The sequence below is a fragment of the Haplochromis burtoni genome, unplaced genomic scaffold, assembly GCF_018398535.1.
Source record: "Haplochromis burtoni strain Fernald_Lab_line unplaced genomic scaffold, NCSU_Asbu1 Contig_43, whole genome shotgun sequence".
Taxonomy (NCBI): Eukaryota; Metazoa; Chordata; class Actinopteri; order Cichliformes; family Cichlidae; genus Haplochromis; species Haplochromis burtoni.
In genome coordinates, this window is record NW_024582404.1 from 1 (window position 1) to 14,700 (window position 14,700).

A 14,700-nucleotide genomic window follows, 5' to 3' on the forward strand; every position below is an offset into this window, starting at 1 on the left:
AATTTTAATCTTCAAATGTTTCTGAGCCGTCTTCAACCTGCTTTTAACATATTAACACATTTTAACACAGTTCTATCACACACCACACAGAAACTTTTCTTTTTTTTTTCCTCACACATCAGACTTCACACATGATCCTCTCCAAATGCCTGCAGGAGGTTAACATTCATTTAAACCTTTCAGACCTTTTTGATTCACAGATGAACTGAACCAACCTTGAAATTAGCACAGAGCTGCAGAGCTGTAAGACTGACTGGCTGAGCCTAAAAGTTCAACATAGTAATGATAAATTCCTCTGCTGTCTGTGGAAACTGGTGGTTTCTATCATTGCTTCTTTTTTCTCCCCTTAAGGAGCTTTAATTTTGCTAAAGTTAAACATGTTAAGTGTTTAAAATGCAATATTAAAATGATCTGAGACTTTTGCACATCTTTTTGAGCCCTTCTTTGTTATTTTTTCTTTGTTTGGTTTGTTTGTTTTTAATCATGTGCTCTAGATGGCAGTGTTTGCTCAGCTTTGGTAATAAGCGACTCAAATTAGATCACTGGATAAAAGAGTTAAAACTACTGTCAAACTGAAACGTTGTCCTCACTGCAAAACAACCAAGAATTTGATTGTTACATTTTGGTCTTCTCCCAGGAAACAATGAAACACATATATGCTAAAAGCTGGAATATAACTCAGAATGTAATATTAGTGTTTAGGTTTCAACACTGTTTTGAAATAAATACCAGCTCTTTAGTATGTACGTGGATCTATTTATCCTTGTGACTGTATATGTCTACATCACAGAAGTAGACATGCTGAATAAAGGCCTTTGAGTATTATAATCGTCCTGAGCGGGAGAAGCGTTGCAAAGTGAGACCTCATATCCACTCATAGTAGTACGAAATCACCCAAGATGTAAAAGAGTGATAGGATCAACTAAATGCAGTGGGCAGTAGTCTGTTTTGTCTAAGTTTAAAAAAATAAAAGACCACAATACTACATTTTGCTCTACAAGGGCCTGCCTGATATACTCTTCTCAGAGACTACATCAGGTAAAAACATAATTCTTTGTCTTTACATTCATCAGGTCCCAATCAGCCCAAATAGCAAAGAGAAATTAAAAAGGCATCAAAGAGTTCAGGTCTTAGGAGGTTAAACACACACAGAATATTGTTTTTTTGTCTTAATGATTAATGCAAGTTAAAAATCACCTGAAAGTTGCAGGAAACAACATTTTTAGCCCTTACTTCAATGAGCTAGCAGATTCCACACACATCAGGTGTGAAGGGTTTTTCCACATCTGGGGAGCATGAACACTAAATGCAGTTTGGCTTTGCTTCGTCCTAAGCCTGTTCCTGATGGCCTGTAAAACTATTAGCACGACTTTTAAATCTCTCCTTTTATACACAGGGAGCCATCGCAGCGATTTGATGACTCGTGTCATATGGTCCATTTTCGTGGTGTTGATTGGTTTTCAGTTGCCTACTGAAAAAAAAATATAAAATATATAAAGTTTTTCTGTAACTTTTTTCACCAGTAATCCCTTAAGTCTTGCAATATTGTTGATTAATAGGCTATCTTAGGAGTGTCAGTTTGTGCTGTTGCCCTGTTTGCATAGGAGAATGGAAACAGGGCGACGGGATGCATATTTTAAAAATGCTTTATAGACAAAGTTATAATTATTTTGAAGTTTCTTTGCAGAGAACATGTCCAGCCATCCATAACGAGCCATCAGACTCCAAAATAGATTTATCTTAAGAAATCACAGATGGTCAAATTTACAGTAAATGATCAATTAAGTTATGAACTTGCATTGCTTGATGGTGCTGTCATTTTCAGGGAGAGTGTGCTGTACTACTACATACAAGTTTCTTTTCTTTTCCCTCTACAATGTGTTAACCACTGGCTTTGTTATACACAGTTTTTCACCCATTTCATCAATCAAAACAGAGAATCCTCCCCGTGTTTTCTTCATGTATGAAAGAAATACAGCAGTAAACTTTAAGATGCAACACAACAGGCAGTCAAAGATTTATTGTGTCTGTTTGTACACGTAAACCTCCTCAGTTGAAGAACCTCTGAAGTCTCAGTTTGAACTTGAAACTCGCTGCTGCTCTTCAGCTTCTCTGGCAAGCCGCTCAACTGCATGAGCGCTTTGTGAGCGTCGTCCATCAGCTCCTCACCGAGCTCCTCCTTCACTCACCCTCTCCAAGCAATCGGCTTCGGACGGCCTTCAAACCCATCTACACCAGTTCCAAGAGGCTGTAAAACACACATTGAGAAAAGCAGTTATTGGTATGTGGGATCTATTCCTGTTCAAAAATTCAAACCTTTTTGTTCCTATTTACATAATTTAGATCCTAAAATGTAGCTTTTGAGCATGTAGCCATCAACAAAAACAACTCTGACATCTTGGGCTGAAAATGTGGGAGAAATAAGGTGTCATGTGTGGCTGTGTGGCATGCAGGATCAGGGATCCATGGAATGTAAACAGCAGCTTTATTTGCTGGAAAAATCCTCCACAAAATAAACGTACAAAAAAACAAACCAAAACCCTGAACATGGAAACTAAGAACTAAACACTAGGAAATGAGGATCACAGAACTAAGAATGACAGAAACCAGAAAAACTGAGACACCTACAGCACATGGAACAACACGACAACAGGCAAAGGAAAACACAGGGCTTAAATACACAAGGGAGTAATGAGGGAAAGAGACACCGCTGGGAGTAATCAAACATAACGAGACGGGGAGGAAGAAAAACTGAAAACATTAACAAAGGACGCGAGACTGTCAAAGTAAAACAGGAAACACGAGACGGGCGCAGAGACACGGATTTGACACTGAAATAAGGAGAAGCACAGACATGAAAACATAACTTGACTAGGACGCAAGGAACACAGGAGAGGCACAGAGACAGAAACCTAAAGACCAGGAATTCAAATCCAAACCATGAAAAACCACAAATCCAAGAATATAACTTAATCAAGAAACACAAATAGAAGTAATGACAGAAGCTGTGGTACCTGCATGATCTCCACTACAGCCACCACATCTGCCACAGAGATTTTGTCCCCGAGGATGAACTGTTTGTTCTGGAGGAATTTCTCCTCCAACAGGTTGAGCGACTGCTTCATATTTTCAAGAGCAGCATCCATGGTCACCTCCGGGACTTCAAGACCCATGATGACCGGAAACAGAGTCTACTCAAACAGACACACAAAGATCAGTAAGCAGCAGTACGGATCCAGCGTGGCAGCTTATAGTGGCCGGAAGACCAGTAGGTATTTGTTAGCATGGTCAAAATTTGACAACATAAAACACAAACATATTAAGGAATTATATGAGTACGTTATCTTTTGTTCTCTAATGTGTACCTTTCTATTGTTTTTGTATATATTTTGTATATTATTCTCCTGACTATTATTTATATTTTATTTCAGCACAGTTGGTGTGGAGCACACACAAATTCATTTTACGTGTACAATGATAATAAAGGGTTATTCTACTCTATTCCATTCCATTGTATTCTGTTCTATTCTATTGTAACCTCAGAGAACAGTTGGGCTTAAGGAGAGCTTCACAGAGCTGCTAACATGACTGTAGCAACATTAATAGTAGGAGAAGAAGGATATTAAGTATTATATACCTTATAAAATCAGCTACAGATAAGAACTAATCGAGCAAATGAGCTGATGAAACGTGTCATGTGAGGACGCAGCACTTGGTCAAACTGGGACACGAACCCTGAGCAGGAAGACCTTTTGACAGTGACCTCTGAGGTTCGCGTGCTGCCAGCACAAGTATTCATTGGCACGAGCTGCTGCAGGCCGGCAGGAAACCAGTGATCTGCCACTGACCCTGAGTATTTCTGCACAAGGTACTTCAGGATTGCAGTACTGCAAGACAAGACAGAACAGAAACTAATGATGCTTTAACGACAGGAAATGTGACAGAAACTCTGCTAAAACTGAAGCGCAGAGTGGCTGGATGGTCATTTTGTTCAATTAACTGCAGAATCATCCATTACTGTTTTTCTGATAATAGCACTATTAAGTGTTAATAGTACTAACAGCAGCATTAAACCATTAGATCTTCATCATTAGTAACTTACTGTGAACAAATGAACCGACCAGACTCCCAAAGCAGCTTCAGGCAGCAGCTTGAAAAAGAATCAAACTATTTGAAACAAAGCTAAGCGGAAACTCGACGCCTGCTGTACCTCTCTGACAGGGTGAAGCCTCCATCCTTCATGACAGGAATCTTCGCCACGATGTTGAGTTTCCCAAACTCACTGCTGTACTGCTGCCCTGACACAAACACGTGAAATTCACAGGCGTGCTGAAGTTTTTTGTGTTGGCATGTTTCCATCATGTGGAGAACGCAGAAATAATAAAGACAAAAATGTCAAACTGGTCTCAATTCCAGTGGTTTTAATGACTCATAATCCCCCTTTTTCTTCTTTGTATCTGCTTTGAAACAGTTTTCTTTATTTTCTTTCCCCAGCACGTCTCCATTATACACAGTCAGGAAAGGAAAAGTTGTGCATCAAGACTTAATGTAAATCTAGCTTTCTGGGTGAAATGTGAAAAAGAAAAGCAGCCCAAAGGAGCATTTTTGTTATTGTTAATGGTAACAGTACAAATGAAAAAGCATGCAGGACATTTTAGTCCCCTGAACTCTTGAAGAGTCTCTGCGTAGAGTTGCAGAGCTGCAAACTTCCAAGTTCAGTAGCATTCTGCTAATCTCCAAACTGTAAATAATAATTACCATTTTACTGCAGAAAGTGAGCTGCTGTGAGATTACCTGCAATCAGGTCGACATACTTGAACTCAAAGGGAATCCCGAGCGCTTTGGCAAACAGGAAGACGGCGCGGCAGGGTGGCGAGATCAGGTCGAGATAGAGCTCTATCATGTCGGAGAGTGAAGGCTGCAGAGGTTTTGTCTCCACCGACCTTCCTCTGTTTTCTCACTCCTCTTCTATCTGTCCAGAACTCCACCTCTCCTTCCACTACACCTCACTGACTTTTAAGTGGTGCCAGCTATTCAAAGCAGAAGGTCACTGTGACAGAGTGAGCTGAGCTTAGCTTTGCCACCATTTTTTAAAAATGCTGAGATTATCACTTTTACCTACTGGTGCTTGCAATCAGATGCACATTTTCAGGGCAGCAACTATATAATAATACCAGCCGTTTTCCTACGACTGAAGTTCCTGACACAACTTCAAGCTAGAAGATTTGGATTTAACACTTTTCTGTGCAACCACTCACTGAAATAAACTGCTGGAACAAATCACCCATGAGGTATACAACTTTAACTCCACTGATTAAGCTAATTGTGATTTATGGCTCAAGAAGGTTGTAAAGTAAAGCTCAGCAGCATTCCTGGTAAATCAGCTGATCTCAAAGCTAGCCACATCAGCTAACGGTTTCTACATAACCACTGGGAGATGTCATATGGAGCGGGCTGTTTAAGCAGCCTTAATAAGCCCACAGTTGTCACGCATCTATAAGCCGTTTTGCATGGAGGAGTCCCAGGAAAGGACAACATGGGAATTTTCTTCTCTCTAAAAACCAACTCATGGTTGGGAACTCAAAAGAACATCCATCCATCCTCTTATCAGCTTCATGTGGGGATTGAAACTAGAGGACAATTTAGAATCACCAAGTAACCTACCCCAACTAATTGTTGTCTTCGGACTGTGGGAGGAAACCAGAGTACCTGGAGAGAACCATCATAAACACAAGGAGAACATGCAAACCTCCACACATAAAGTCCCCAGCCAAACTGTGGAGTCAAACTGAGGACCTTCTTGCTGTGAGGCAACAGTGCAAACCACCACGCCGCCACACCGCCCGCATAACTTTCTGTAAATGTAAATGTTCTGCAGCAAAACAACGGTGATCATTTGCAATAGTACCAGAACAGTCTTAAAGAGATGTTTATTTTCACACAGGTGACGGACTCATAACCACTTTTTCTTCCTCACTTTTGACAGGATTTTGTTCAGCTTTCTGCAGAAGCTCCTGTGTCTGATTCCTGAGGGAGAAACAGATTTTACACGCTGCACACATAAACAGGACAAGATTAGGAATGTTACATTTACTACCTTGAGATTCTTTGCTGAACGTTAACACCTTACGTTTACAGAGACTAAAACACATTTTGACTATTTGTCAAAGAAAAATGCAAAATATGTGCAGCACACACTAGGAAGGCCACATTAGAAGTATCATGTTATAAAACTGGAAGGAGGAATTTGTTAGCAAACAGCTGCTTATTTCCACATTCATCAAAGTAATATTACCACTCAGTGGTCTTTGGTTTGTCTGCAGTCGTCTTTTAACATCTGCAGATTCACTTCTAAGTGAGATCAACCCATAAAATAGCCCCATCTTTTCGTTCTTCTTCCTTCACTCTTTATTGTTATTTAAAGGAAAATAATTTAGGTGCTGAACTATTTTTCTAAATATCTGGCATTCATGCAGAAAGGGCAGAACGTTTGAGGCCCAGGACACTGACTTACTCTACTGTGTGTTAAACTTGAAGCCTCATTTAGTGAGGAATGCATTGTTGTTCAGCTACTTTGATGAGAAGTGTTAACAGCCATTCTGGCTCTGTTAGGACTCGGGCCTCGCAGGGCTCTGATCCAGCTCACTGAGCTGCTGAGAGGAAACAGCTTCAATGAAAACAAGAGATCAGCTCCCAGCAGAGTCCGCACTGTTGTTTTCACAAGTCATGAGAGTATGACACACAATCCAGTGAAGAGCGGTTCCAGTACCTGACTGGCATGAGGCCAGAGGTCATCTTCAGAGCACGGCGGTGCTATCCAGGATCTCCAGCAGCCTCTGCACCTTCCACTGATTCTCAGACGACTTCTCTGCATCCTGCAGATGACAGAAAATGCAAAGCTTTGATAATGACTGACAGACATCTCAGTGGACAGAGGCATAGAGAAAGTTTTACTCAAATATCTGATCTAGTTGAATATTAAATATTCTTAAAACGACTACCCAGTACATTTGTGAGAATCTAACAGATTATAGTTAATCCTTCTCAGTAGTGGATATGCTAATGCATTAAATCAGGAAGGAGGTGCAGGTACAAGTGAGTAAGCATGAGCTTATAAATATAGTTCATTTTTTTCTTCTAACTGTAGGTTTTACTCCATTTTTACTGCTGTATTTCAGCTCTTACTAAAGTCTAACCATGTCTTGTGCGTTTTTAAGATAATGTTTGATATTTTTCTGTTTGACTGTGGCTCAGGGGGTTGGGAAGCATATCTGTAACCGAAAGGTCACCGGTTTGATCCCTGGGCTCTCTGTCCTGGTCGTTGTGTCCTTGGGCAAGACACTTTACCCTACTAGTGTTGGCCAGAGGGGCTGATGGCGCGATATGGCAGCCTTGCTTCTGTCAGTCTGCCCCAGGGCAACTGTGGCTACGACCGTAGCTTGCCTTCACCAGTGTGTGAATGCGAGAGTGAATGAATAGTGGTGTTGTAAAGCGCTTTGGGTGCCTTGAAAAGCGCTATATAAATCCAGTCCATTATTATTATTACTTTTCTCCTCTGGGAGGCAAGAAGACAACTTGACGTTTTAAACTTACCTTTAAACATGACATTCTCCAACCTTTCAAAAGAAACACTGCAAATTCAAATGTTTTTAAAGAAACCATCATTTGTTGTCTTCGTGACATCTGTCTTTAATTTACAAACAAATACTCTGAAAATAAAGAAAATATTATAAGTTCTGAATATAAATCTTTACTTTGTCTATAACTCTTGCACCACTTGATGCGTGTGTTAAGAATATAAATGGGATGTTTGCCTTCTCTTGAACAAACGCAGCTCTCGTGGACAGTAACCAATATTTTCCTGCCCTGCAGCTGCCACACATATCCAGAGTTTGAGTTTCCAGGGGCACTAAAACAGCGGCACTGATACCCTGACTGTGTTTTACCGACAGGATGTGTCCGAGAATGATGGCTGCTTCCTGCTTGACACCCTCCAGCTTCAAATTCTTGCACCTGACTTTCTGGATCTGGTCTGAGAGTGAAGTTATCCTGGCTGATTTTTGACGGCACTCCTCGTGCACTAAAGACAGACTCTGGCTGAAAACAACGGTTAAACACTCGGTTAGAGCGTAGCTCAGTTTAAATGTGTGACGAGAGATGAGCTGAAAATGTGTTTAATAGCCTGAATCTTTTCTTTTAATGTAAGTCTGTCAGTTGGTACTAAAATAAATATGTGTCTGATCCTGTTCTGTGGACATTTAAAAAGACATTTGTCTTCTACCCGAGAGTCTTGATTTTAGCCAGTGTGCGCAGCTTATCCAGCGTACAGTCCTTCAGCTCTGTAGTCAACTGCTGGCACTGCTCTCTTAGCTCATGTACGTTCTGAAAAATGGAAGACAGTGAATGATTTTAGTGATAATTGTGCTTTAATTAATGATATTTAATGTTACTTTTATTTCATAGTCATAAACAATATCAAGCTCAATGCTGGGAGCTTATATATTTCAGGCGTTCTCGTTGCAGAAGCTGCAAACGTAATGATTTCATACATCCTATCAGATAAAACATCAAGTTTCCATCTTCTTCTTGGGTTTGACCTTCGACACTAAAACAGATATCTTTAAGTATATGTGTAAGTGCAAAACACTGAGACCAGTGCTTGGTCCTCACAGGAAATGGAAGACATGCGCTGTTCATTTCTTATTTGATGTAGAGAAAAAAATGTAATAAAAAATACTGCGAATTCTCAAAAATCTCAAAAATACTGCTAACTTCTTGGGAAGCAGCGACTTTGAATGATAGGTATAAGTTTGTTTTTTCAGTCCAACTTAAAATCACTCTCATCAGTTGACTGTCTTTTTTAAAAAAACTGAAACTGAGTAGATTTATATAAACTTTCAGTCTCAAACCCGTTCGGGAAAGCTGCTGTGAGCTGTCCGCAGTTCCTGAGAACACTTGGAAGGCGCTTTAATATGAAACATCCAGTGTCTTAGTGAGGTGACATTACTGTCACGAACAGCTGTCCTCTCACCTTCTTGAGGATGGATTTCTGCTGAATAATCTTAATGAAATCTTTCTCCAGTTCATCTCGTTCAGAACAAAGATCCCTCTGTCTGGCTTGCATGGCGTCTACGTCCTCCTGCAGGGGCACCAGCTCACTCTTCAGAAAGTGGAGCTGCTCCAGCCGCTCCTCGTGCTCAGCCCTGTTTTTCGTAAGTATTTTTTCAGTCTTCAGCTTTACAGTAGGCTCCACGATGCTCTGCAATCGCTCAACTTTCCTGGTGAGTGGACGAGAGAGAATAATGGATGAATATTTATTGCTTGTTGTGAAGAAACAGTGAGATCCTGACTGGACTTCACCTGTCCATCTCCACCTGTTCTGCCACCTTCACTGTTTTGGTGGCAATGTCATGCTCTTCCTTCTGTTTTTCCAGCTGCTTCCACAGAGACTCCATGGCAGACAGACGCCAGTTCACTGAAATCAGGTCCTTCTTCTGCTGCTCCAACTTTTTCACTGAGGGGAGGAGAGAAGTGTACAGGTAGCAAAGAGATTATTGATGCATGCTGGGTAATCCAGGTAAGGAAATCTAAAAAGTTGATTCTGAAACTAAGCCTGTGGCTCATTTTTAAACAATAGTGCTATTTTTAGTCGTTTCTAAGGTTTGGGATTTAATGACGTAATGAAATATGTCTCCCTGAGCTAGCGAAGAGATGACGCTCCACTCGAAGGTGTTTGAAACAGTGTGTAAGCACCACCTGTTCAGTGGGGACTGTGACCACACTGTCCTCACTGCTTCTTACATTTTATTTTTATTCTAAATTTCTCTATTTGACATCACACTGTAAACAGCTCTTTACTAAGTTACTGCATCTATAGGTATCCAACGTTTGTACATGCACACACCGGCCATTTCATTAGTTACACCTTGCTAGTACTCGGATTAAACTCCTCTTGCCTTAAGCGATGCCTTAATTCTTCGTGGCATGGACTCAACTGTAGCTCATCTGCTATCATCAAAGTTCTGTGCATTCAGAGATGCTCCTCTGCATACCTCGGTTCTGCTGAGTAGTTATTTGAGTTACTTTTGCCTTATTATCAGCTCAACATGGCATTTTCTCCCAGAGAATTCACTGGATATTTTCCCTTTTTAGCCGATCCTCCGTAAACCCTAGTATTAGCTGTGTGGGGAAAATCCCAGGACATCAGCGGTTTCTGAAATACTGGGACCAGATCACCTGGCACCAACAGCCACGCCACATTCAAAGTCACTTAAATCCCCTTTGTTCCCCATTTATGTGCTCGGTTTGATTTTCAGTCGGTCATCTTGGCCATGATGGTTAGATGACGCCTCACGGAGTGTGTGGAAAAGTCTGCTTACTGTGTGGAGAGAGTCTGAACTAGAGTTAATCATTCTGACATCGCAACAACAAATCAGTGAATACTAAATGCACTGAGTCACCTCCATGCGAGTGACTGATTAGATATTTGTGTTAAAAAGCAGCTGCAGATGTGTACCTAATAATGTGGCTGATGAGTGCACATGGTTATCTTTCCCTTTTCAAAGAGCTCCTCAAACAACAACAGTGTAAACCCAGGAAGTGCTCTGATGTGCTTCCCGTCCTGTTTTCAGGTACTGAAGAATTAATTTGTAAGAATATCAAATCATTTTTTTGGTCTCATTGATAATTTGCTTTTTTCTTATTGGTGCTGCTGTCAAAATGTTCTCACCGTCTATCTTGTTCTCTGACTTGAGCTTTTCAATCCGCTCATGCATCTCCTGCATCTCCTTGCTGTGCTGCAGCATCAGGTTGTCTCTGTAGCGTTTGGCTTCCTGATGCTCATTCTCCAGCTGTTCCAACAACTCAGTCACCTTCTTTTCTTTTGCAGTCAGGATGCGTTTCAGGTGACCAGTCTGGATTTTTGAGTCCTCCTGCAGCACGGCGAATTCAGAGACGAGCTCCTGGTATTCTTTCTCCATCTGCTCTTGTTTAGGCCGACAGCTGCAGGTTGAAGAGGGACACGGCAGGCTCAGGGATTAGAGTCAAGAATCTAGTTTGACCTTTGTTATACATACAGTGTGCATCATTGCATTCACTTGTTCACTTAATTGTTGCTCAAGGCCGCTTTAAAAACATTTACAAGGAGAACTGGCTCCTTGAAGGCAAAACTTAAAGAAATGGGGGCGGTGCCTCAAGACTGTTGCCTGGTACTGCACTTTAAATTAATTCTCTGTTATATTTAACGTAAATATAGTATTCTCTCAATTTTATTTGCATACTACACTATTTGCTTCCCAATAATCTAAATTTCGAGATTTAGGTTAGGCAAGTAGACAACACTGAAGGGAAAAGCTCAAAGTGTTTTTGATAAGATTAACATTAATATGTTAAAAGTGGGAAAGAAAGATACAATTACACTCATATTTCACTGTATAAATGAACTCTTACGGATTTATTTCGATAAAGTTAAAGAGAAATAGACTTACCTATCCAGCTGCTCCTCTAGATATCGAATTTGTTTCAAATATGAGACCATTTCTTTATCGGAAGCCATTTTATCTGCTGTGCTTGCTTTTTCTCCTGTGTATTTTCCGGTTTTATTAGTTATTTAACTAGTTTAAGCAGAAAACGATAACTGCAAACAAACCGTTTGGCTACTGTCCTTGTTACTAAGGAACTGACCGCTCCGGAAGTTCTCAAGTCAAACTTTACTCTTTAATTAAACATTAAATATTATTAAATCGATGTTATCTATTTTATCCGATATCAGTGGCATTTTCTTCTTTGTACATATCTTCATTCCAGTTTATGGTGTTTTTCAAAAGAAAAAAAAACGAAGAAGAAAAGGAATAGGTTGTTATAATCGAGTGATGCTTTCAGGGACCGTTTGTCAGATCAGTTTTCACAATCTAACTTCAATATTATGTGGTTGCGTTTATTTATTTATATTGGCTATTTTGAGGTTTTAGCCTTTTATTATTTCTAGTTTAAAATTTATATAGAAATATATGTAAGATTTTCATATTTCTTAAATAAGAAAAAAATATTTTAAAATTCCTGTTTTATTTTATACTTATTATAAATTAACTTTTTTCTATGTTATATAAATTTCTTTTCCATACTGTAATATTTATAAAGCAATACAAACCCCCATGAAACAGTGCCAACACTGTGATCATCATTAGTTGATTATACATACAATACATAGTGACTGCAGTTTATCTTTAACATCTATGCTTTTAAGCTGCTGATGTCATCTTTTTCTTTAGTTTATTCCTTTTATATTTGGATGGATTTGAGTTCACATGTTTACGACACCAACTCTCTGCCACCTATAATCCAGTTTTGAGATCCTTCCCAGACGCCTTAACGCCCACTCACATCCTGGGCCATCTGACCTCAGGAATTCGCATGATAAGGTGGGGCCAGGTTTCACAATGAACACACCCGAAACTCTGGCTGATTGGGACCCACGCCCAGTTTCACACCTTGGCTCAGGCGATTAGAGGATCATGAGGGGGTCATTTTCCCCTCTGTGGGGGGTCACTCCCACTAGGCTTATATCTGGGACTCTCCACCATTTGACCTTAGAACTGAAGAAGCTTCTTGGATGAGAGGTGAAACGTCTTCAAGCAACTTAAAGAAGTCCAGACGCCTTTCTTTGCAAGCTCCTTTGACTTCACATGTGTTTTCTTTTGTTTTTTCATCCTGTTTTTGTTCCTTTCCTCTCCATCACTGATTGTTTTCGAGTACACCATGTCACATAGACACCGAAATTAAAGGTTTCCCATTCCTAGTGTGGATGGATAACAGCCAACTCAAAATAGAAGAATAAGCCCAGATCTTGCTGCGTGGATGATATAATAGTAGTTAGACTCTGGTAATAACTACACTTACACATCAAATTGTAGATATGAAGAATAAAACACACATACGGTCAGACAGTATGTCAGATTGACTTGATTTATTGTCGAGGTCTGTCCTATGATTGGAAAATGTGATGAGGTGGCTAATCTCTGTCTTATCTTACCTGTCCTTCCTGTTCTTGAACTTAATCAGTGGTTTGCACCTTGTTGTGAACTCAAGATGATGACATGCCGACCTCCTCAGCAGTAGATGTTGTTTTTGTCTCTCTTTGATCCTCATATTTAAAATCACGGAGAAAAGCTTTACACTCTAAACTCAGCACTTTGAATCAAGCTCAAACATCATGTTTACTTTATTTGTTTGAAATGAAGAAAGAGGCCTCACCTGAAACTGCCTGTCGATTGGTTGTCTAATTAGTTTTGAGGATCTGAAAATATTGCTCTGTGTATAAAATGAGTCCAATTCCTGATCAGTTACTCTAAAGTCTGTACAGACAAAACTACACAATTGTGTATTTATCCAACAAATTATAGATTTAACTGTATAACTCAGTTAATTAGATTGGTTGTGTACTCATTAATCACTCATTCATTAACATTTTGTAGGAAAGACTGAAGACAATTGGTGTGACTGTCTCACAAAGGGAGATTTAAGTGGGTATTTTTAGAGATATTTTCCAGTTGCTTGCATTTCCAAGTCACCACCAACAGAGGTCAGCAGAGACGCTGGGATCCTCGTTATTCCTCTTTGTGTTCACAACATGTTTGTGTGCATGTTAAGCTGGAAGCAAATATTTGGACATATTTAGGAAATAGTTTGATGACTGAGCCAAAATGAGCCTTTCTTTAAACGTTAGTGCACTATTACTGGAACTGGGAATCCTTTGTTAACGTTTCAGGACTTTCATGGATCATTATCAGCTGATGACATTCCAGATGATTAGTTTTCTGTCTCCTCAAACACTGATGGTACCCAACAACCACCCTGGGGTCTGAAAATAAAGTTTACTGATGTTTCTAAAAGAGGCAAACGTCATAAAAAGATATTAAAGTACTTCCGGCTTGCTATTTCAACTCTCTGAACCATCCCTGACAAATGGCAGTCAAGAGAAGCTGTGAAAGTCATGACAAAGTCATTACTGAAGCTTTTCACATAAACTGCACATCAGCTTATATGGTACGTATATGAAACAGTAGCTGGAGAGCTTGAAGGAGGCATGGTGCTCAGACAGGTCTACAAGGAAGTGTTATAAGAAAGAAATCCATCCTTAAATTAAGTCTAAATTTATTGCTGTCTTAGTTATTTCCCTCTTGGGCTTTTTGGCTTTACCGCCACCTCTTTCTGTAATATGCAGTTCTGCTCCTGTGTTTCAACCTGTTATCTTTCTGTTTTGTTTTGTACAAATAAGCCAGCAAAGTGTAGATAATAGAATAAAGAGTATACAAATTCCATCTTTCCAATACTTGACCTGAATTCTTTCACGTTCTCAGGAAACAAACCTCCAAGTGGTAAAAAGCTTAAAATATTTGGAATCAACACATATGTGTAAAAAAAATAACAACAATTCACTTTATTAATTTCTTTTACTCTCAAACTCACCAGGTTTTAAGAGTTACTTACCAACAACCTTCCTGTGTGCATTTTGATAATTTGAGAGGAATTTTCATTTTTAAAAAACACCTAAAGCTGAACATTTGTTAACGTTCATTGTAACATTGGTTTACAAGTTCAACACTTCAGCGAAAGAAAGAAAGAAAGAAAGAAAGAAAGAAAGAAAGAAAGAAAGAAAGAAAGAAAGAAAGAAAGAAAGAAAGAAAGAAAGAAAGAAAGAAA

General features: G+C 39.6%; 1 protein-coding gene and 1 pseudogene across 2 annotated transcripts; both read right to left on the bottom strand.

Annotated features, from left to right (window-relative positions):
• Window positions 1–8: 8 nt before the first annotated feature.
• Window positions 9–5,730, bottom strand: LOC102298845 (annotated as a pseudogene).
• Window positions 5,731–5,892: 162 nt separating this feature from the next.
• LOC102298517 (cilia- and flagella-associated protein 157) lies at window positions 5,893–11,876 on the bottom strand. Of its 2 annotated transcripts, XM_005948950.3 has the most exons (8): window positions 11,487–11,873; window positions 10,730–11,001; window positions 9,361–9,514; window positions 9,032–9,278; window positions 8,282–8,382; window positions 7,947–8,097; window positions 6,770–6,875; window positions 5,906–6,027 (listed from the first exon to the last, which is right to left on the bottom strand). In XM_005948950.3, exons 1-7 carry the CDS (start codon window positions 11,552–11,554, stop codon window positions 6,798–6,800), a joined length of 1,071 nt encoding a protein of 356 aa, XP_005949012.1. In that variant the 5' UTR covers window positions 11,555–11,873; the 3' UTR covers window positions 5,906–6,027; window positions 6,770–6,797. The 2 variants fall into 2 exon arrangements, with proteins under 2 accessions (XP_042076035.1, XP_005949012.1); XM_042220101.1 differs by lacking the exon at window positions 7,947–8,097 and having other exon boundaries at window positions 5,893–6,027; window positions 11,487–11,876.
• Between the last annotated feature and the right edge of the window lie 2,824 nt (window positions 11,877–14,700).

Bases quoted from the DNA above. Each gene is read 5' to 3' on its own strand.
- LOC102298517 (XM_005948950.3), bottom strand. From the start codon at position 11,554: ATGGCTTCCGATAAAGAAATGGTCTCATATTTGAAACAAATTCGATAT. The intron at 11,002-11,486 runs GTAAGTCTATTT...TTCAACCTGCAG, and splicing joins CTAGAGGAGCAGCTGGATAG to CTGTCGGCCTAAACAAGAGC. The intron at 6,876-7,946 runs GTAAAACACAGT...TGTCATCTGCAG, and splicing joins TTCTCGGACACATCCTGTCG to GATGCAGAGAAGTCGTCTGA.